Below are 23,095 nucleotides of genomic sequence, written 5' to 3' on the forward strand. Positions count from 1 at the left end.
CATATGTAACATTCTTGGACAGCTTCAACAAATTTTGAGCATGACCGCTGTAGTCCAACAGCAGCTTGTATTTATATAGCCCATTTAACGTAGTAAAACATCGCAAGGCGCTTCACAGGAATGATTATCAAACAAAATTTGACAGATACATGAGATATTATTAGGACAAATGACCAAAAGCTTGGTCAAAGAGGTAGGTTTTAAGGACCATCTTAAAGGTGGAGAGGTTTAGGGAGGGAATGCCAGAGCTTAGGGCCTAGGCAGCTGAAGGCACAGCCGCTAATGGTGGAGCAATTAAAATCAGGGATGCGCCAGAGAATTTGAGGAGAGCAGAGATTGCGTGGGGTTGTAGGGTTGGAGGAGGTTACAGGGATAAGGAGGGGCGAGGCCATGGAGAAATTTGAAAACAAGGATGAGAATTTTATAATCGAGGCATTCCTGGACTAGGAGTCGATGTAGGTCAGCGAGGACAGGGGTGATGGATGAACAGGACTTGGTACGAGTTAGGATACGGGCAGCAGAGTTTTGGATGAGCTCAAATTTATGGAGGGTGGAAGATGGGAGCCCGGCCAGGAGGGCATTGGAATAATCAAGTTTAGAGGTAAAGGCATTGGTGAGGGTTTCAGCAGCAGATAAGTTGAGGCAGGGATAGAGAGGGGCGATGTTACAGCGATGGAAGTAGGCGGTCTTGGTGATGGAGCGGTTAAGTGGGTGGAAGCTCATCTCCGGGTCAAATAGGACGCCATGGTTGCGAATGGTCTGGTTCAGCCTCAGACGGTAGCCAGGGAGAGGGGAGGAGTCGGTGGTTAGGGAATGGAATTTGTGATGGGGACCGAAGACCATGGCTTCGGTCTTCCCAATGTTGGAGGAAATTTTTGCTCACCCAGTAATCTGACAAGCAGTGTGATAAATCAGACAGTGGAGGGGTCGAGAGAGGTGGTGGTGAGGTAGAACTAGGTGTTGTCAGCAGACTTGTGGAACCTGATCTATTTTCAGATGATGTCGCCAAGGGGCAGCATGTAGATAAGAAATTGGAGGGAGCCAAAGGATAGATCCTTGGGGGACTCCAGAGGTAGCGGTGTGGGAGTGGGAAGCCATTGCAGGTGATTCTCTGGCTGTGCCTGGATAGATAAGAACGAAATCAGATGAGTGCAGTCCCACCCAGCTGGCTGAAGGAGAGGTATTGGAGGAGGATGATGCGATCAACCGTGTCGAACACTGCAGACAGATTGAGAAGGATGAGGAGGGAGAGTTTATCGATGTCACAGTCACAAAGGGTGTCACTTGTGACTTTGATAAAGGCCATTTCAGTATTGTGGCAGGGGCGGAAACCTGATTGGAGGGATTCGAACATGGAGTTGCAGGAAAGATGGCCATGGATTTGGGAGGTGACAACACGTCCAAGGACTTTGGAGAGGAAATGGAGGTTGGAGATAGGGTGGTAGTTTACAAGGACCAGGGTCAAGGGTGGGTTTTTTGAGAGGGGTGATCACAGCAGATTTAAAAGGGAGGGGGACAGTACCTGAGGAGAGGGAACCATAACCATATCAGCTAACATGGGGTCTTAGGGAAGTTGGGTGGTCAGCAGTTTGGTGGGAATAGGATTGAGGTGAGTCTCATGGTCAAGATGAGCTCAGAGAAGACTTGAGGGGTGATAGGAGAGAAATGCAAGTTCAGGGCTAGGGCAGGGGGAACCGTAGGGAAAGTTTGACCTGGTGGCTTAGGGGAAGAAGGAAAGAGGCAGAGGCAGCTGAACGCATGGTCTCAATCTTAGTAACAAAGTAGTCAATGAGGTCCTCACACTTGTTGGAGGTGAGAGTGGACTAGTCCAGGCATCAACATAAAAGATAATTGATTATAGGAATCATGGATCACAGCCAATACATGTATTACTGAATAAAAGTCTGAAATTTGCCTGAGTGCTATTTTGCCAAGATTGCTTTTTCCATTAAGAACATCACTAGTGACTCTAATTTATACATCGACACTTTATATATTTGTCTCCACCTCCTTAAGACTCATGCTGAGTTTCATTTTGTAGGCTGCAACAGCCCTCTAGTTACTTTGCAGAATGTCGTTATGTTGGTTTTATTAGGCTATTTGGCCATGAAATTGGAGGCACAAGTTCCAGCCTGTCCTTGCCCAATTTTCTCACAATCTCTTTTCAGAAATGGGTTACTGGATATTAAACAGAAGTGGGAACAATTGATGATTTCCCTTTGTATGTTAAACACTAGTTGTAATGATATCCTACAAATTTCAAGCAGTTCTTGCAGCCTACAAATTGAAATGAAGCACTTTACTCAAAGATTAATATTGATTTTTTTTTGGCATGTTCAAGCAAAGGCACAGCTATACATTTTAATTTCTCATATTGCATTTAACACAATGTTTTCATCTTTCAAAATGAAATTGCACTTCCATATTACATTTTTAGGTCATTACTGAACATGTGCAAATATTGAACAAGTGTATGGTTTATCATCAAATACTGTATTGGTTTTCTTGTTAAATAAAATGCATGTTCCTCCCCTTGCAATTCCAACATTTTGATTCCTTCCATACATGCATTCCTCTCAGTTTGGTAGGCTTAGTGCTAAACGACAGTGGTATAGCTGGACGTCATTTTCCTGTCCATTAGTTTCAGATAATGTGACATAATAATTTGCGTACAAACCCTTATACAAAGCATGTACTTAATTACTGCAAAATAACAACTGTCCTTTTATTGCTTCAATGATAACTAGTGTGCTGACCTGATGAAATTGGGATTGTATCAGTGGCCTTGAATCAAATATCCATGTTACAGTTCCCTCTGTCAAAATCCTGTTATACCAATAAACAAAATCACCTATACTCTGACAGGTTCAAGCTTGTACCATGTTGAGTTATAATAGAGTAAAGGTTCTGTACAAGCTTATAATGTTGGACATATTTGTTGACCCAAGTGATTGTCTTAATCAAAGCATAGTGATTTATTTGCACAATATAAAGTATAGCGCAATAAGAATGGCGTTTTACTACAGGTACCACTCTCAAACTAGTATCTATGGAACGTGATGTGCAGTCATCGTGCTGCCAATGATGCCTTTCACTCTGCATGGTGACGATGGTTGCCGGTCAATTAAATGTTAATGTTCAAATAGAGTGTGTGGAGGTATCCCCTCCCTTCTAACATTCAAATTCAAGCTTAGAAAAGCTCTGGGCCATCCACTGTACAGCCTGCTAATATTTTAATCTAGCTTTGCAATGGGCTGGGAGTTATACTGTGCAAGGTGTAGAGGCCAAGTGGTGGGATAGTGCTCTTTCACCTCCCAGCTTTAAAGCAATTGGGGGTTCTGTAACAATATGCATCTGAAAGTGCTTAATGTTCATAGAAAAGTAAGAATTTGATAACATGGTAATTTATTAGCTAGTTTTGTTTTAATTCCTAGTTCTCTGAGTGGCCAGGAATTTGTCAACAAATCTTGAAAAACTAAACGGCAGACTAATTATTTCAGATTTGTGGACAGAAAATAGCTGCTTCTAATCACATGGTGTCAAATCAAATTAGCTAATTCTGTGACTTCATAAACTTCAGATGCTGAGAATTCAGACAGAACAAGTCAATATGCTGAAAAATATCAGTTTCATTTAAATAGGCTAGAAAAATGCCATTTTTCTTTGACTAGATTCAATTTAGTTAGTTTGAAATACAACATAAATTCATTTCATAGAAATACTCGGGACAGTAATTGTGGATCAACTTGTGGTTGAACTACAAGAACTATCTAGTCATGGTGCTTTGTAAACTTCTCCCTAAAATCATTTAAGTTGGTTAATGCTGAAGTGCCTTGCATAAGATTGCTTTAAAAGAGCACTGCACTTAGGATTCCTGAATGTAGTAACAGTAATCATTTGAATTGTTTGGCTCTTTCAAATACATAACCAGATTATTAACAATAAAGATACTACTTTAAAATCTATATTCATGCTTGTTAGATCTGAGGCAAGTGCGGTTTGTGAAAGCAGAATCTTGAAAATTGTTTCTGGAGTAAAGACACAGCTTAATCGGCTGATAACTTTCGTGGTTCAATGCTTTGTGGCTCATTTCGGGTTGTGAAATATTTTGGCTTTTTTAAAAAAAAAACTTTTCAATAGGTTAATTTCATCCGGTTTATATGCAACCAAAGCTAGGAGTTCAGTGGAACGTTCGTGTGTGACACTTGTGGCCAGTCACAGCTGAGGCCTTTGAGTGGAAAACATCAAAGAAGCTGGTTAGTATTCACAATTTCTTATTTTAAGTGTTCCTATGCTTATTGTAAACAGTCAGAATCTCGAATTTCGTTTTCATTCAATTATTAAGACTAGTTTGGAAGTAATCGTCCTCTGAGCAGGAATTTAGACATCTTTACAACCGTATTCCTTTAATGTTTAATGCAAGTAAGTGTAGGCAAAAATACGGGATTGCCAAGATCTGAAAATTTGATAGGATTATGTTAAGAATATTAAGAAGTTCAACAAGACTTTGCAAGATTGTTGAAAGTGGATATCTGGCTTACAAAATCTTGCTGTAAACAAGATATTCATATAAAGTCGTTCTTAAAAATAAGAGCTTTCAACTTTGAAATTGGTGGCACAAAGTGGGGCAGAAAAAATCTACCCATTGGACTGTTGTATTACTGTTGCGGTATTCCAATTGTATGATTGTGGACAGAAAGCAAAACTATCATTGTATATTGGAGTATGCCTTTACTTAGAACGTTCCGGTTTGTGCTTTGCTTTCCGCCACATTAGGTCAGCAATACAGTGCGTGAAAACCGAATAACCTATAGCTTGATGGCGCTCTCAGTAGAGTGGACGTGTGGCCGTATAAAAAGTGAAAGGGTTGGGGTAGTGCGGGCACTGAGTGCAGTGTCCGCGCCCTGTATCGCCGTGCAATCGCTGTTCAGTAACAATAAAAGGGAAAGTCCAAAGCAGAAATTCAAGGTAAGAAGTATTGTTGATTACAGTATAATCAAACATTGGTTGTGACTCAGTTTAATGGAAACTAAAAAAATATATATTGTATATTGCAAATCAAAATTTTTTGGCATTTTTAAAATTCGTACGGTGGAAATTATATAATCTATACCAACCGCAGCAATTCAGCACTTTAAACTACTGCAAATCGCAGGAAATAACCGATATTGATCAGATCTTGGACTACTGTTTGTGTGTCTGGTTAGAAAGTAACTGCGCATGTCCTAACCTGTTGCACTTTTGACGTGCGCTGCTTTCTGTGAAAGATCAAAATGTACCGGGACCAAAACTGGTAACCGAAAGCCGCTTTGTTTACTTTGGGCGCATTCAACTACAATGGTTGCACCAAGGGTACAGGTATAGTGTAAAAGCCCAGTGAGGACTTGGCCAGACACCAGGGCCAACTGGAGTGAGACTCCCTGGAAGAAGGAATTTTCCTTCACTTCAGAGTCGGTCTGGTTTCAACTGCACGAACTTCAAGTCTGCATGAAGTCGAAACCGCATCGCATCAGCGCTAAATTTGTAGAAGTTGATCTTCATTTTCCAGCGTAAATCATGTCTTGCACACATCTGTTTCGAACTTGCTGTGTTTCTGGGCTCAGTTTATTTTAAAATAAATCTTGGGCAAGACTAACGACTCAGATTCTGCCATCACTCGGAATCGGGGGTGGTGATAGAATTTTGCTGGTGACAGAAACAGCAGCTCTTAAAGGCCCGTAGCAACATAACAGATGGAGAATTTTGTACCGGAAGTTGTTGCAATCACCAGAGCTGCTTTTAATTGCTAATAAGGAACAGGACCTGCATAGAACCATAGAAAAGATACAGCACAGAAGGGGGCCATTTGGCCCATCGTGTCAGTGCCAGCTCGAAGAACAACCAGGTGCCCATTCTAATCCCACCTTCCAGCACCCGGTCCGTAGCCCTGCAGCTTACTGCATTTTAGGTGCAGGTCCAGGTACTTTTTCAAAGAGTTGAGGGTCCCTGCCTCTACCACCAATTCAGGCAGCGAATTCCATACACCCACCGCCCTCTGGGTAAAAAAGTTTTTCCTCATATCCCCTCTAATCCTTCTGCCAATTAGTTTAAATCTATGCCCTCTAGTTCTTGAACTCTCCGCTAGAGGAAACAGGTACTTCATGTCGACTCTATCTGGGCCCCTCATAATTTTGTGCATCTCAATCAAGTCACCCCTCAGCCTCCACTGCTCCAAGGAAAACAACCCCAGCCTATACAATCTCTCCTCATAGCTGCAATTTTCAAGCCCTGGCAACATTCTTGTAAATCTTCTCTGCACTCTCTCCAGAGCAATTACTGTAATGTGGTGACCAGAACTGCGCACAATACTCCAGCTGTGGCCTTACCAGCGTTTTATACAGTTCCATCAATACATCCCTGCTTTTGTATTCTATACCTTGGCTAATAACGGAAAGCATTCCGTATGCCTTCTTCACAACCTTATCTACCTGTACAGCCACCTTCAGGGACCTGTGCACATGCACTCCAAGGTCTCTCACTTCCTCTACCCCTCTCAATATATTCCCGTTCACTGCGTATTCCCTTTTACTGTTTGCCCTCCCTAAGTGCATTACCTCACACTTCTCCGGGTTGAACTCCATTTGCCACTTTTCCGCCCACTCCACCAACCCATTGATATCTTCTTGGAGTCTACAGCTATCCTCTTCACTATCAACTATGCATGTGTTTCGTTTGTTAATGTGTACAAGGTATTATTTACATTGCATTGAATTTCCACATCATGGGCTGTAAAAATATCTATGCAATAAGATTTTTTTTACGGATTTTATTTTACGGATTTTATAAATAGGTCAAATTCCACAATGGCTGCAAAGGACACTCATTCGAAATGGACCAGGCATGCACAGAATTGGAGACACTGGGCTCGATGTTAGCAGGGCTGCGGGTTCGCGGCAGGGGGGGGCTATCGGGCGCGTGGGTAACGCGCCCGGTGAAATTAGTCTGCCACCGGCGCGATCGCAGCCCAATTGGAACCACTTACCTGCTCTTCCGGGTTCCCCACTGCTGATCTGCGCGTCGGGCGGGCTATGCATGCGCAGTAAGATCTGTCAGTTGGAGGAGCTCTATTTAAAGGGGCAGTCCTCCACTGACAGATGCTGCAACAAATAGAAAAAATTACAGCATGGAGCAGCCCAGGGGGAAGGCTGCTCCCAGTTTAATGATGCCTCACTCCAGGTATCAATATATGGGGTGAGGAGGAGGGGGAGGACAGAGATCTTCCCCCCGGCGGGCGGGAGGAAGCGGCCTGCCTCTGCCACCAAGAAGGCCTGGCTCGAGGTGGCAGAGGAGGTCACCTGCACCACCAACATATCGCCCACCTGCATACAATGCAGGAGGCGCTCCAATGACCTCAGTAGATCAGCCGAAGTGAGTACACTTACTCTTTCCCCTACACTCCGTCTGCCACATCACCGCCCCCACCCCACACCTCCTTCTGCACTGCCAACACTACTCTGTCACATCACCCCTCATACCCACTCAAACCTCATCCTCATCTTACCTGCACTGACTCACCTCGCCAGTACTCATCCCACCACTACCACTCAACCCAATCCTCATACAATCTCATGGCTCTATCTCATACTCACCCTCTCGTGCATCTCTTTCACGGTCAGCCTCACTCAACCTGCCACTACCTGTGCTGCAGCCACAGGGCATGCATCACATATGTGCAGTAGGCAGCGTAAGGCAAACGTGTCGTGAGCATGAAGGGGATGCACAAGGGTGTTTGAGGGTTTGTCATGGTTGTTACTTATATTGCATTTCTGACCAACTCACATTACATATATTGGCACCACTACTGCCATGTCTTTGCGAATCTTGTCTGGTTTGTGCAATAATGCCCTTTCCTGAGGATCACTATGAAGACCCACAACTGATGACACCCATTGTGTCACTGCAGAGTGGGTGTAGGTGTATTTGCAGGGCTCTTTTGTGCAGACGACTGAGAGACGTCGGCGATGTCCCCGGTGGCACCCTGGAAGGATGCGGAGGAGAAGTTGTTGAGGGCAGTGGTGACTTTGACAGCGACAGGTAAGAAGATGGTGCTCAGGCCAGCCAGGAGCAGCTTGGCATGAAGGAGGCTGCAGATGTCCACGACTACATGTCGAGTGACTCTGAGCCTCCTTGTGCACTGCTGCTCAGAGAGGTCCAGGAAGCTGAGCCTCAGTCTGTGGACCCTGTGGCGAGGGTTGTACCCTCTGCGACGCATCTCTCTCTGCAGTAGCCCTCCCTCCTGCTGTGCAGGTGGATGTGTCACAGCACTCTGTTGTGGAGCTCCACGTGTCAGAGGTGGACGGCGTGGATGGCGAGGCTGGTGATGCTGTTCGCCCTCCGAGGAGGTCATGACTGCAGCTACGGTGGCCCCCATCCGGAAGATGTACATCTGAGGGGGTCCGCAAGGTAGGTACATGTCTCTGGACCCCGGGGTAAGTGTGCAAGTTGGTGACTTTGATTGTCAGGAGGATGTTGGTGGAGGCCAAACTTTGTCCCAAGTGACAGAGTGGCCTCCTGCAATGAGTGAGGGTCTCCCCCCCGTCAAATGGACCTTTGCAGCTGCCACAGGCTGACAGCTGCAACAGGTCCATTTGAACTGGGAGTGTTTCCCCCAGTATGGGAAACAGTCCCAGTTTGCTATAAAATCACACCCCTCCTCACATAATCCCTTAATTAGGTCAGTTAATGACCTGAACAAGCAAAGCAAATAGCTTCAAGTGGAACCCCGCTGGCTTTAATTGCCTGCGGGATTCCCACCAGCGGGGGCTGCGCGCGCACGCCAGCGTGTCAGTGGGGAACCCAGAAGTGGGCGGGTTGGAGTCGGGCTCCCGACCCACTCCGGGATTCTCCGATTTTCGGGGGCTCCCGCCAGGAACGCACCCGATAGCGGGTGCTAAAATGATGCCCACTGTCTACAACCATTGGTTTGATGGGTTGTCACTGCTGCATAGTTTCACTTTTGAAAATGGTATGTTACTATAGAACACCATTAACCTGTTTCCATTTGTGAAAATGATAAATATCAGGACAATTATGGACATTCTCACTGTCCGTTAGTTTAATTAGGTATGCGGGGCTTCATTAAACACATAATCTGCGTGCAAGATCTAGATGGATAGTCTTCAAAAAATGTTTGTCAATGGCCCAGTGGAGGAATGGTTCATGTTTGTCAGGTAAAGCTAAATTGTGGCTTTACAGAGATTTCAATAAGCTGGATTTGAAAACTGTTAAAAATCAGATCAACTCAATATAGTCTCATGAATGTTATTTTGTTTTCATCAAATGTTTTGTCACTAATCTTTTATCCCTATCTCTGTGTAATAGTGTAACAACCTCTATATTAAAGAAATGGCTAGAAACATATTCAGTGCAGGTTTTTATTTTAGTTGTTCAGAGATATTTCTGATATATTTAAAATTGAATGTCACTTCTGTGTAGTTTATACTGCTGTAATAATGAGAGCAGTGATGGTAGTTAATGTGATGTTACAATAGCAGCAATAGATCAATACATGTACTGCTCTGGGTAGTCTGATAGTAGCACATGGTGAGAAGGAGATCTGATTTATGTCATATTACAAGTGAAGTGAAAATACAGAACTGTAGTCCCATAGAATTAAAAAGTGAAATTCTCAGAGTGACACGGGAAAAATACAAGCCTCACTGTCGGCTGCCATTGGTCCATTATGGCTATCTTTGTTCCCTTTTTCCTAATGAGAGCCACCCAGTGTCCCATAGCTCAGCACCCATGGATATATAACCAGAAAGAAGTCAATGCCTTTAGATGGGAGGGATGCAAATTTGGCAAGAAAAAGAGATATTTTAGCTGTGGTCCTCTGCCTATTGTGCAGATGTGTCCAACAGCCTTAGTGTTCTGTTTTCTTTACTGTGTCCCATGCATGTGAAGGAAATTATCCTTAATTATTCTATTATGTGTGAGGTCATTGCCTTGCTGACACCCCATTGTGAAACTGGCACCAACACAAAAGCCCCACAGAAATGGATGCCAATTGCTTACTCTTAATGGGAGTATAGAATGCTGCATGGAATTAAATCAAGCAGTGACATAAGTACCAGTAGCAGGAAAACAAATACATTTTTAACTCCAAATATTTTAGCACTCTGTATATATTCATCAGCATTCAATTGTACTAGGATGAGTCCTAGTCATTTCCAAACCTGAATTGATGCAGATTGGTACTACCATTTGGATGCAGGACAATTTGTGACTAATTGAGGTAGTGCAAGTGCAGCAGATCACAGAACCTAAAGTTGTACGATAGAAAGTGGATGAATATTACAAAGTTCAGATTCTGAGTTTCCAAGACTAGAGTTGGGAATTGAAAATTAATTTCTACTAACCGGAGTGATTACTGGCTTTTATATTCTTAAATCTAGGTGAGGTATTCTACAGAAGTAAGTACCTCTGCAGTGACACTTACAAGAATAACATAGAAGCCAATAGGATTGTGGTGTCAGAGTTCGGCACAATGGCTTACTCAGATCCGTGCAAGAATATTTTTTCCCAGTAAGCATGAAAGGAAGTACTGATGTTTCCTAGTTATTTTACTATCAAAAAAATACTATACCATAGAATTGTAGAAGTTTGCAACACAGAAGGTGGCCATTAGGTCCATTGTGCCTGTGCCAGCTCTTTGTAGAGCAATCTTTTTTTTATTCGTTCATGGGATGTGGGCGTCGCTGGCGAGGCCGGCATTTATTGCCCATCCCTAATTGCCCTTGAGAAGGTGGTGGTGAGCCGCCTTCTTGAACCGCTGCAGTCCGTCTGGTGACGGTTCTCCCACAGTGCTGTTAGGAAGGGAGTTCCAGGATTTTAAAACGAGTCCTACTGCCCCATGCCCTGCTAATAGCCTTGTACCTTTCCCTGCTTCAAATATTTATCCCATTTTCCCTTAAAAGAAGCAATGGCCTCTGCTTCAATCACTCCCTGTGGCAAAGCAGTCCATACTCGCAACAGCCTTCTGGTAAAGAAATTTCTCCTAACCCTCTCTCACGGTCTTAGCGATAATTCTGCTGTGAGCCTGTGCTGTCTCTCCTCTGACTTCTTTCAACAACCTATGTGCACACCATCAGGGTCCAGTGACTTATCCACTTTGAGTTCTACTAAGTTTATCAGAACCAATTCCTTTAGTACAGTTAACTCTATCAATTGTTCCATTGTACCTTGACTCAAAATGGATAACAATTGAATTAAAAGTAAGCAAGTAACATGCCTTTGTTTTTATTTTACAGGGCATTTTCCTATCTCTCACATGCTATTCCTGATTTCACTGATAACTGTTTGATTAATATAATTAAATATGGTGAGGATTACTATGCTTCATCAGAGGTCAACTATATCAGAAGAATAGACCCTACATCTCTTGATACATTGGAGAAGGTAAGATTGATTAAAAGAAACTCTGTTGGAGGGATTCTGATTTATATCTCTATAAACTGTTGTGTTTACACTTAAATGGTTACCAATGTTTAACTGACATATATTCAACAGTTATGATATCATTTTAGATATCTTTAGGTTGCAACAATTGGCCAGGAATGCTTCTGTTTTAAACTTCCTCCTGAATTAAAGTTTATTGTCTCACTTGCATTACATACCATTTTCTGGAAGGGAGGATGATTAGGCTACCCACTCCCAAGCCTCTACTAATATCACTTGAATGAGCGAATAGCAGGTGTACAAGATCTGCTTGATGTGACTCATCCCTTTGATTGTCTCACCCGACATGTGGGGAAGGGCCTAGATTTTACTTCATAGTGGTACAAACATATTAAAGCCTTGAAATAATGTACAGGAATGGGAGAAAACCATTGGAGTCCTTCTGAAAGGTCCCAAAGTTCAAGCACTGTTTTATATTCCTGAGCCCCTTCAGAAAAACTGAGTTTCATGGTACAGTACCTTTTACAGCATCAGTGTCCAGCATCACTGCGGCACTATTTTTGGGAGTGGAATTTTTATAAATGGTTTTAATTTTTAATTCTCTATGTGCTTTCTAATATTTATGAATTGAACTTTTGCTAAAATCATTTTCTTAAGTGCAAATTAATAAAAAAAAGTGTGTGTTTTAAAGTGGTAAATGACACTGGATGATCAAAGGTGGCTTATTTTACTTTTGGTACATTTTAAATAGATTGACTACACAAAATATGTTGCTCTGAACCTGGCAACATCTCATCCACATTATGATGGAAATGGAAACACTTATAACATGGACACCTCTATTGCTGGGAAAGGCAAAACAAAGTACCTGATTGTGAAGATACCAAATACTAAGCCAGGTAACTGCACTGATCAAGTTTTATCATCTGGTGAAGTCTGAAAGATTGGTTTTGGTTTTAGTTTGTATGTATGGTTCAGTGTTATGTTATTTGATATTTCCTTTAAGCAAAAGTTTTTGTCAGCTTGTTTTTTAAGAAATAAATTATTTCTTGAAGAAGTAGCTCCTGATGGGGTAAGGGATCATTGACAAGGTGTGGGAGCCCTGGCTTATTTCCTCTCCCTCCCCCCCGCTCCTTTCAGGTCAGAGGCACGGAAGCCAATGTAGTGCCTCTCACTGTGTTGCAGCAGAGATCGACTGACAGTAGAAACTGGATATCGGATCAGAGATTGTTATAGTACAGTACCACATCACATGGTTTATTTGCTGACTCAGCTATCTGCTTCGTTATTTTTTACGCTTTTTGTTATTACATGTTCAAAATGTTGTGAAGTGTTCAACTTTAGCAAAATATTGCTATTTAAATTACAATTTATTTTTTTACACAAGGGTGAGAAAATACAAGAAACATTGAGAAGAAAATGTTACTCTGGTTAAAAAATACTTTTTGACTAAAATAGATTATTTCAAAGTAGTGTGTATAAGCGATTCCACAACCAACAGATCAGATCAAAGCTCTGCAGTCCTGCCACATCCAGTCGTGAATGGTGGTGGGCAATTAAACAACTAACGGGAGGAGGAGGCTCTGCAAACATCCCCATCCTCAATGATGGCGGAGTCCAGCACGTGAGTGCAAAAGACAAGGCTGAAGCGTTTGCAACCATCTTCAACCAGATGTGCCGAGTGGATGATCCATCTCGGCCTCCTCCCGATATCCCCACCATCACAGAAGCCAGTCTTCAGCCAATTCGATTCACTCCACGTGATATCAAGAAACGGCTGAGTGGTCTGGATACAGCAAAGGCTATGGGCAAAGACAACATCCCAGCTGTAGTGCTGAAGACTTGTGCTTCAGAACTAGCTGCGCCTCTAGCCAAGCTGTTCCAGTACAGCTACAACACTGGCATCTACTCGACAATGTGGAAAATTGCCCAGATAGGTCCTGTCCACAAAAAGCAGGACAAATCCAATCCGGCCAATTACCGCCCCATCAGTCTACTCTCAATCATCAGCAAAGTGATGTCGTCGACAGTGCTATCAAGCGGCACTTACTCACCAATAACCTGCTCACCGATGCTCAGTTTGGGTTCTGCCAGGACCACTCGGCTCCAGACCTCATTACAGCCTTGGTCCAAACATAGACAAAAGAGCTGAATTCCAGAGGTGAGTTGAGAGTGACTGCCTTTGACATCAAGGCAGCATTTGACCGAGTGTGGCACTAAGGAGCCCTAGTAAAATTGAAGTCAATGGGAATCAGGGGGAAAACTCTCCAGTGGCTGGAGTCATACCTAGCACAAAGGAAGATGGTAGTGGTTGTTGGAGGCCAATCATCTCAGCCCCAGGACATTGCTGCAGGAGTTCCTCAAGGCAGTGTCCTAGGCCCAACCATCTTCAACTGCTTCATCAATGACCTTCCCTCCATCATAAGGTCAGAAATGGGGATGTTCGCTGATGATTGCACAGTGTTCAGTTCCATTCGCAACCCCTCAAATAATGAAGCAGTCCGAGCCCGCATGCAGCAAGACCTGGACAACATCCAGGCTTGGGCTGATAAGTGGCAAGTAATATTTGCGCCAGACAAGTGCCAGGCAATGACCATCTCCAACAAGAAAGAGTCTATCCACCTCCCCTTGACATTCAACGGCATTACCATCGCCGAATCCCCCACCATCAACATCCTGGGGGTCACCATTGACCAGAAACTTAACTGGACCAGCCATATAAATACTGTGGCTACAAGAGCAGGTCAGAGGCTGGGTATTCTGCGGCGAGTGACTCACCTCCTGACTCCCCAAAGCCTTTCCACCATCGACAAGGCACAAGTCAGGAGTGTGATGGAATACTCTCCACTTGCCTGGATGAGTGCAGCTCCAACAACACTCAAGGAGCTCGACACCATCCAGGACAAAGCAGCCACTTGATTGGCACCCCATCCACCACCCTAAACATTCACTCCCTTCACCACCGGCGCACTGTGGCTGCAGTGTGTACCATCCACAAGATGCACTGCAGCAACTTGCCAAGGCTTCTTCGACAGCACCTCCCAAACCCGTGACCTCTACCACCTAGAAGGACAAGAGCAGCAGGCACTTGGGAACAACACCACCTGCACGTTCCCCTCCAAGTCACACACCATCCTGACTTGGAAATATATCGCCGTTCCTTCATCGTCGCTGGGTCAAAATCCTGGAACTCCCTTCCTAACAGCACTGTGGGAGAACCGTCACCACACGGACTGCAGCGGTTCAAGAAGGCGGCTCACCACCACCTTCTCAAGGGCAATTAGGGATGGGCAATAAATGCCGGCCTCGCCAGCACGCCCACATCCCATGAACGAATAAAAAAAAAATAAAGAACTTGCATTTATATAGAGCCTTCTAACATCCTTAGCACATCTCACTGTGTTATACAACCAACGGATTACTTCTGCAGTGCAATCACTGTTGTTATGCAGGCAAATGCAGGAGCCAATTGTGTGCATTGCAAGGTTCCACAAACAGTAAAGAAATGACCAAATAATCCATTTTTTGGTGCTGAAAGTTCAAGCAGGAATGTTGACCAGGACATCTCACTGCTCAGTGACATGGGGGTCTAGAAATTGGGTCATGCTTGAACTGGGGCATGTTCCTGGTGCTGTACAGATTGCACACACTTAATGAGGCCGATGGCAGGCCCATGGAAAATTGGTCCGCCAGTCTCATTAGGATAGAAACAGTGAGCTGAGGGCACCATTCGCGGTTCCAGAGGCAGCTTGCCAGTTGTGGGTGGGGGGCGGAGTTAATGATGGGGGGGACGGTGGTGTAGCTGGATTGGTTGGCTCAGAGGCCAGCCAAAATCTTCAGGAGAGGTAGGAGGCAATCAGAAGGTGGGTGAGCGGTGGCCTGCAGCATCCTGCAGATTTAATGTGGAGCTGGGAGAAGCTTTCCTGATCCTCCTGGCTCCACAATACAGTAAGTAAAAAAACTTCAAACTTACCTTTCAGGTGACAGCCTCCAGCAGTCACTGATGCTGCAGTCATTCTCAGTCTAATTTTGCAAAGGGGCCTGAAACGGGCATTGCGTATGCAATGGGCTTAACGTCAGTAGCAGGCACACGCCCTAAACGTCTATGGTGCAGTCCTAACCATTATGGCTGGTGGCGCACCTCCGGCACGGAATGAGCTCACGCACACCGTCCGTCATATTGGACCCTTCAGAGAAATCCAATTTCTGGGCCGGGATCTTTTACATCAATCTGAGTAGGCCTTTGGGTTTCACTTCAACGTCTGATTTGAAAGACAGCACCTGCAACAATGTAGCACTCTTGCAATTTTACACTGAAGTGTCAGCATAGATTATGCGGTCACCTCTGAAGTGGGTTTGAATCTGGAACATTTTGACTCAGATGTGAGAGGGCTATCAACCTGAGTCAAGCTGGCACTTTTATAGAAACTGCACCAGAACACATCAGCAGTAAATGACAGCCACACATTTTGGTTCAATGTTAACAATTTCTATAACTCGATTAAAATTCTGACAGATACTAAACTAGGGGAAGATACAAATTTGAATTCAAAGCACCCAAAAATCAGATGGTCAAGTACCGAAGTCCAAAACAAAATGGAGCAGTCTCGAGTGGGGACTTCCTAGATGGACAGGACAATCAGTTGGATGCATTAGTGCTCCCAGGGCCGCATTAAGAATTCCTGGGGCTCTGGGCACCAAGAACATTCGGGCCCCCTGCGCGTACAACTCTGCCCCCGTTCTACCCCTCTTCCCCCTCCCCGCCCCAGCGCATTAAAACATAAACTGTAATAAAATAACTAAACGATTAAATATCCAACCTTGTGAAGTTCTTCCACATCTTCCTACCCCACTGTGAGGCTCCATCAGCATCGTCTACTGTTCCTGCTCTACTCACTGACTTCTTCAGCATCTTCCTGCCCTGTTCCGAGGCTCTGATGGCATCTTCTACTCTTCCCGCTCTGCTCACAGGCTTCTTCGACCTGTCTTTCTGTCGCTGGGACCAGGTGCAGGCTGCAAGGTGCAGGTGCGACTACAGTCAGGTAACTAAACTACTCTCCCCACAGCGCTCAAATTCCAGTCACCACCTGCCATGCATTGCAATATAATAAATGATAAAATTCTATAGCCTATGCACTTGCTGCTGTCTCTCAGTCACCTCTTGCTGCCCTCTTACCCTTAGAAGCAGACACTTTGTGTAGAAATACCCTCGTAAAATTTCCTTTTTGTTTTCTTGCCAATTTTTTTCTCCTGAAGGTGCTGACTCTTTGCTGGGGTATGACTTCTGTCTCTGATGCATCTCCCATGAAGTCACAATTCACATGTGAGCCTTGGGGGTCAGTTTTGACAAGGTGCCACAAGGGCATTCCCAACAGGGATTGCTAGATAGTGATCAGGAGGAGGAAGCCTGGCTGATTATTGTCCCCCCCAATCCAAGGGAACTGCAACCAATTGTAACCCCCCCCCCCACTACTGCCCCAGCTGAGAGCAGTCATCTCAGCACAGACCAAAAATCAAACCTTCCAGGTCTCTGTGGTTCAGCTACTCACTGACTAAAGCCACTCAGTCATTGGAACAGCCATCATGAAATTCCACCCTAGTAATAATATAAATAGGGCTGGGATTTGGGGCAGCAAGTACACAGCTTCAAATTTGAATAAGAGAAATTCAACTAAGTTTGTTAAGAAGTACTTTCCCCTTACTGGACTTTTCTATGAACTTCCATTACTTTGCATGGTTGCAAAGTGCCATATTAGTTTTTAAAATCTTTATTTTCTGCAATTTTGTAACTATTGTTTCTTTATTTTGAAACAAACAGATGACAAGAAGAACTCATGCTTTAAAAATTGTGAAATATTCTGTTCCATTGCTTGTCGCTCGCTGCTCAGTCCCAGTTACTACCATAGTTTTGGTATGACCGAAAACTACATTGTCTTCATAGAACAGCCATTTAAACTGGATATATTTAAAATGGCTACAGCCTACTTCAAAGGAGTGAACTGGGCCAGCTGTCTGTGTTGGTACCCAGGTGAAAAGGTAGTCTTTCTTTTACATTTAACCAATCTAAACTCTAAACAAAGTGCATGGGTATTGTATGGATGCAACATACTCTCGATACTCATCAATATGCAATAACTGGGTTCAATTCAGGCCAGTAACCCAATGCTTCATTTTTGTCACAGGGTTTTTAACATCCACCTAAACAGGCAGATGTGACCTCAATTTAATGTCTCATCCATAGGACTGTACCACCGACAATACAGCAGTCCGCTAGTATTAAACTGGCTTAGATTATTAGCTCAAATTTCAGTTGTAAGAATCGAATTCACAATCTTGTGACTCAGAGGCAAAGGTGCTGCCAATTGAGGGACACTAGAAAGCATTCCCATTTATATTTCTTGAATTCACTATACTATCAATTCTATGTTTTTCAGACATATATTCTTATCATAGACAGAAAAACAAAGAAGGCTTTACCCACGAAGTTCTTCACGGATGCGTTAGTGGTTTATCATCATGTCAGTGCGTATGAGGAAGACAGTCATGTTGTCTTCGATATTATTGCATATGAAGACAACAGTTTGTATGAACTGTTCTATTTAGCAAACATGAAGCTGGATGACAATGAATTTGAAATGCACTGCAAAAATTTCACTCTTCCATGTTGCAAAAGATTTGTAATTCCATTGGAGCATGACAAGGTAAAACTTCAGCCATTTTGCTACAATAAAATAGGATTGTATAAAGGGCTCAATGGTAGAACTGGGAGATCAATCTGTTTGAAAGACATGGGGCATGATTTTAACTCTGAAGAACAGGTTGGTGGGGGGGGGCAGCAAAAATTTTTAAAGTTTGGAGCAGGAACGAGTCCCAGCTCCAACATGCCAAAAAATGAGTTTCACCCAGATGCATCTGGGTGCGCACACGCTTCAGAAACCCGGAAGTCCCGCCGGCAATTAAATCCAGCGGGATGACATTGAAAGGGGGAATTAACATCGTTAAGTACTTAAATCAATTAAATTTATGGGGATTGAGGCAGACAAACGATTCTAACTCCGCCTGAATGTGTCTCCAGTGGCCTCTGAAATGTGCCATGGAAACAGAGGCGAGTTGCAGCCAGCAGCCGGACATTTAATCCGGTGATTGACAAATGGGGATTAAGAGTGAGTTTTTGCAGCAGAGCAAGCAGTTCTCTCAGACAAACACTTGGCTGGGAGTTCGTAGTGTTTAGACTCAGATTTCTTTGTTCACACTCAGAATTCTTCTGTTCAGACATATTTGTCTGCATTTTGGACCCCTTCAAACTGACACCATCAGGATGGGGGGGCGCAATGGATGTATTCAGCATTACATCTGAGGACGAGGCACATCACCATCCACACCAGGCACAGCGTGCAGTTCTGGGAGTTGGAGCTCCACAAGACAGAGGTGCGCCACAGAGTCTTGCAGAAGAGCAGAGAGGAGAACAACGGAGGGCCCGACATCGCAGGAGGCACTAGCCATGTGAGAGGGTCTAAAGGCAGAGGCTGAGCTTCCTGGACCTCTCTGAGGAGCAGTGTCTACAAAGGCTAAGTTTGAGTAGCCAGGTGGTCACAGACATCTGCAGGCTCCTTCATGCAGAGCTGCTCTCGACAGGACCTGGTGGTCAAGCATTGCCCATCGCAGTTAAAGTCACCACTACCCTCAACTACCTTCCAGGGCGCTACCAGTGACAGCACCAGGATCTCTCGGTCGTCTGCCCGTAAGTGTATATGACGGGTCACAGATGGCTTGTTTGCCAGGGCATTCCACTATGTCAACTTCCCCATTGACAACATCAGCCAGACTGAGAGGGCAGTGGGTCTCCACTCTCTGGCTGGCTTCCCACGGGTACAGGGCGCAATTGATTGCACACACATGGCAATCCGAGCACCTCCACATGAACCAGGAATGTTCATCAATAGAAAAGGATATCACTCTATCAGTGCGCAGCTGGTTTGCGACCAAGAGGTTTCTACAGGCATGTGCCAAATTCTCTAAATATTCCCAAACTAAATATTCCAGAGTACATGACATTTAGTAAAGACAGGCAGAATGGAAAAAGAGGGGGTGTAGCCCTAATAATAAAGGATGACATAAGGACAGTGGTGAGAAAGGATCTTGGCTCGGAAGATCAGGAAGTAGAATAAATATGGGTGGAAATTAGAAATAACAAGGGGCAGAAAACACTGGTAAGAGTAGTTTATAGGCCCCCTAATAGTAACAATACCGTTGAACAGAGTATTAATCACAAAATAATAGGAGCTTGTAACAAAGGAAATGCAGTCATCAATGGGCCTATACTCTCTGGAGTTTAGAAGAATGAGAGGTGATCTCATTGAAACATATAAGATTATGAGGGACTTGACAGGGTAGATGCTGAGAGATTGTTTCCCCTGGCTAGAGAGTATAGAACTAGGGGGTATAGTCGCAGGATAAGGGGTCGGCCATTCAAGACTGAGATGAGGAGGAATTTCTTCACGCAGAGGGTTGTGAACCTTTGGAATTCTTTACCCCTTGGGGCTGTGGATGCTGAGTCATTGAATAAATTCAAGGCTGAGATGGATAGATCGGGTGGGAAACCTGGAGAAAAAAATCGCACGGTCAGGTCAGGAAAAGTGAGTACAGTTACTGATTGACCTGCATTCTGTCGTGAACATTATCTCCCTCACATTGCCCTGCGAAGCCCACTCCATCACATCACTCCTCACACCCACTTAAGGCTCAGTGTCAAGTTACCTTCACCTTCTGTGCACTTCTTCACCCCCCAATTTGTGCACCCACCTCTCCCACTCACCCCAATCCTGATCCAATGTAATCCATCTGTCTGATAGTCACCCTCTGATGCATTTGCTTCATTGTCATCCTGACTCAAAGCAACGTATCCATCGGGTGACCACTTCACCCTCACTCACTCACAAGAATCCTGCTTATTTTCCAGGCATCATTTCTGGCAGGCCTCCAGACTGTTAGAGAAGCTATTAAGTGAGATTGTGTTTGGGTTCCATCTTCTACTGAGGACTCCATTTTGTGATTAAAATGATGTGGAGATGCCGGTGATGGACTGGGGTTGACAATTGTAAACAATTTTACAACACCAAGTTATAGTCCAGCAATTTTATTTTAAATTAAAATAAAATTGCTGGACTATAACTTGGTGTTGTAAAATTGTTTACAATTGTGATTAAAAGGTAGTGGGGTAAAAATTCGCTTGGGCCCGATTTTGGGCCCAGACTCTGCTGTGATTCACAGTGCGCGCTCGAAGCAAGAGGTCCGAGGATCGATAGAACTGTGAGGGCTAAGGGGAGAAAATAGGAGGAAAAATCTGTTTTAAATGTTTGTTACTTTTATAGAACACAGAGTTGGGTACAAACATTGTCAGACTTGAACACACAACAGCATATGCACTGAAGGAGAAAGATGGATATGTGTACTGCAAGCCTGAAGTGTTATTTGAAGGTAACTTAAATAAAAGTTAATATTCTGTTGTTCTAAAATATTATGTATTGTGTAATTATGAACTTTTAACTTGTTGCAAATAAGAGCTAAATAGTGCTAAAAAAAAACCCTTGATCCTCCTTAATAACCAAGAGTTTACTAACATCATAACAGATGGGATGTTATAATGAAAAGTTATCAGAATTAACAACCACCAGAAATAATAGAAAGAAAGGCAACAATATAAAAATGTATAATTTAAAGAAGAAAATCAGCAGGCAGTTATGGAGCAGCATTGTGGGTACAAAACAGCCTACCCCAGCTCTTCCAGCACAAAGATACATAAAAAGAGAGAGTAGCATGAAACACAAATAACATAAAATTTAGACATGGCAGTTCATCTGTATGTTCAAAGATACAGCATTATTATTAAGGGTTTATTTGTTAAATAGCTCAACCATAAAAATATATTCGAAATAATATCACAACATATTTCTTTGTTTTCCAGGAATAGAACTTCCTCGAATAAATTATGATTACAATGGCAAAAAGTACAGATACATTTAAGCATCTAAATTTGAGTGGCGACCAGTTCCAACAAAGGTAGAATATTAAATATATATGTGAGTTGGACAAGGCGTAAGTGGAGAATGCAAGTGACCTGTATTGAGTTACTTGTGGTTTCCTCATAAATGGCTACTATTTTTCTTTTTACAAATTGGATCATTTTGAGTTGATCCGTGCCTTTAAATATGTAAATGATCCATTAAGTTTTCTATTAGGTGATGAATGACCAACTGCAAGCACTGCAACAAAGGTCGGCCTTTACTTACCTGTCTCAACAGGGTCCTAGGTGATCTACATGTGGTGGTTTCCCTGGCAGTCTAATTGGAGAGGGTTCATTAGTCCTTATGGGAGAGCTGTATGTTTTTTTGGAAGTTGATTGTCCATTATTTGTGAATGTTGGTGTTGGTAATCTAATCAGTTCTGGGGTGGTGGAAGAATCTGCATTCAATCCCTGGCATCATAGAGTGAGTATACATATTCTTTTGCCTTGGCAGCACATTCAAGGATGCTTCTGTGTTCCATAGCAATCTAGAGAGACTATTGGATTAGATATTCAAAATAAGCTTCATAGATATCTGAATTTTGACACTTCAAAGCAGAATCCCAAAGAGTACAATATTTTTGCCACTAGATAATACTATTGTTTGGTCTGGCTATCATTATAAAAGGTACAGGGGGTGATTTCTGTCCTTCAGTGTAAAATAGCCAGGGTCTCAAATCTTCTCCAGTACATGCGTTTTGCACACACTCTATCTCCCACCACACCTCCCCAGCCCACCGGAAACTGGTCGACCCCCAAATGTAAATACAATGAATCTGTAATCTTTTCTGAGACAAAACTCTATTGCCTTAAAATGCTTGCTAATATATGAGGAATTCTGTTTAGAGGTTAATATTGGTATTGCTTTCTTATACCGTTTCATTTTAAGGGTGTTCATTTTCTTTTTGGGAGCTAAACCTTTAACCTGCACTGCTCATGTTACCATTCTGTGTGTCTATGTATCAGGTGTTAGAAAAATGTGACTAGACTATATGTTTGTGTGCAGATTTCATCCAGTCAATTTACTCTGTACCAGCACTGCTGGGGTTGGGGCCTGAATTTTCTTTCCTATGTTGCTGAAGATTTTTTTTTGCAGTACGGTTTATTAATCTGATATGGAAATTGACTGTCCTATTAAGGATAAATTTCTACTGCATGCTGTTGTAAAAAGAAAAATAAATCTTTTTCCAGATAATTAAATGTGACATTCAGATCAAAAGCCACCTTGAGTGGATGGAAGAACAATGCTGGCCAGCCGAGCCAGTGTTCGTCAAAGCTCCAGAAGCCAAAGACGAAGATGATGGTAAGTGCTCCTTAACCTAAAGCAACTGAACAATGGCAGCAGTTAATGTGAATATTGGAGAGGGTCCGGAGAAGTTTAAAGCGACGAGCTTTGGGGAAAAGCTAGAAAAGCTCAAACTCTACAGTCTATAAAGAAGGTGGATGGGGGAGGGGGTGAGCTCATCCAGGTACACAAAATATTAAATGGTATACTTAAAGTACATCCAGTATATTGCTTCAAATTAAACCAGGAAAATAGGACCAGAGGCCAGAAATTTGCATTGATGAATAATGAATTTTAAACAGATACCAGGA

At 43.4% G+C, this 23,095-nt stretch overlaps 1 protein-coding gene across 1 annotated transcript in view; it reads left to right on the top strand.

The window, feature by feature from the left end:
- The first annotated feature begins 169 nt into the window (after nucleotides 1-169).
- Nucleotides 170-23,095, top strand: part of LOC137333433 (beta,beta-carotene 15,15'-dioxygenase-like) — a 28,252-nt gene continuing 5,326 nt past the window's right edge. Inside the window, 12 exon segments of the mRNA XM_067997583.1 lie at nucleotides 170-193; nucleotides 4,944-4,968; nucleotides 6,830-6,902; nucleotides 8,949-9,004; nucleotides 10,434-10,563; nucleotides 11,289-11,436; nucleotides 12,188-12,335; nucleotides 17,255-17,472; nucleotides 17,871-18,137; nucleotides 20,808-20,913; nucleotides 21,401-21,495; nucleotides 22,691-22,802. Of these exon segments, the coding sequence (XP_067853684.1) occupies nucleotides 170-193; nucleotides 4,944-4,968; nucleotides 6,830-6,902; nucleotides 8,949-9,004; nucleotides 10,434-10,563; nucleotides 11,289-11,436; nucleotides 12,188-12,335; nucleotides 17,255-17,472; nucleotides 17,871-18,137; nucleotides 20,808-20,913; nucleotides 21,401-21,495; nucleotides 22,691-22,802 (1,402 nt within the window).

The sequence above is a fragment of the Heptranchias perlo genome, chromosome 16 (genome assembly GCF_035084215.1).
Source record: "Heptranchias perlo isolate sHepPer1 chromosome 16, sHepPer1.hap1, whole genome shotgun sequence".
Classification (NCBI taxonomy): Eukaryota; Metazoa; Chordata; class Chondrichthyes; order Hexanchiformes; family Hexanchidae; genus Heptranchias; species Heptranchias perlo.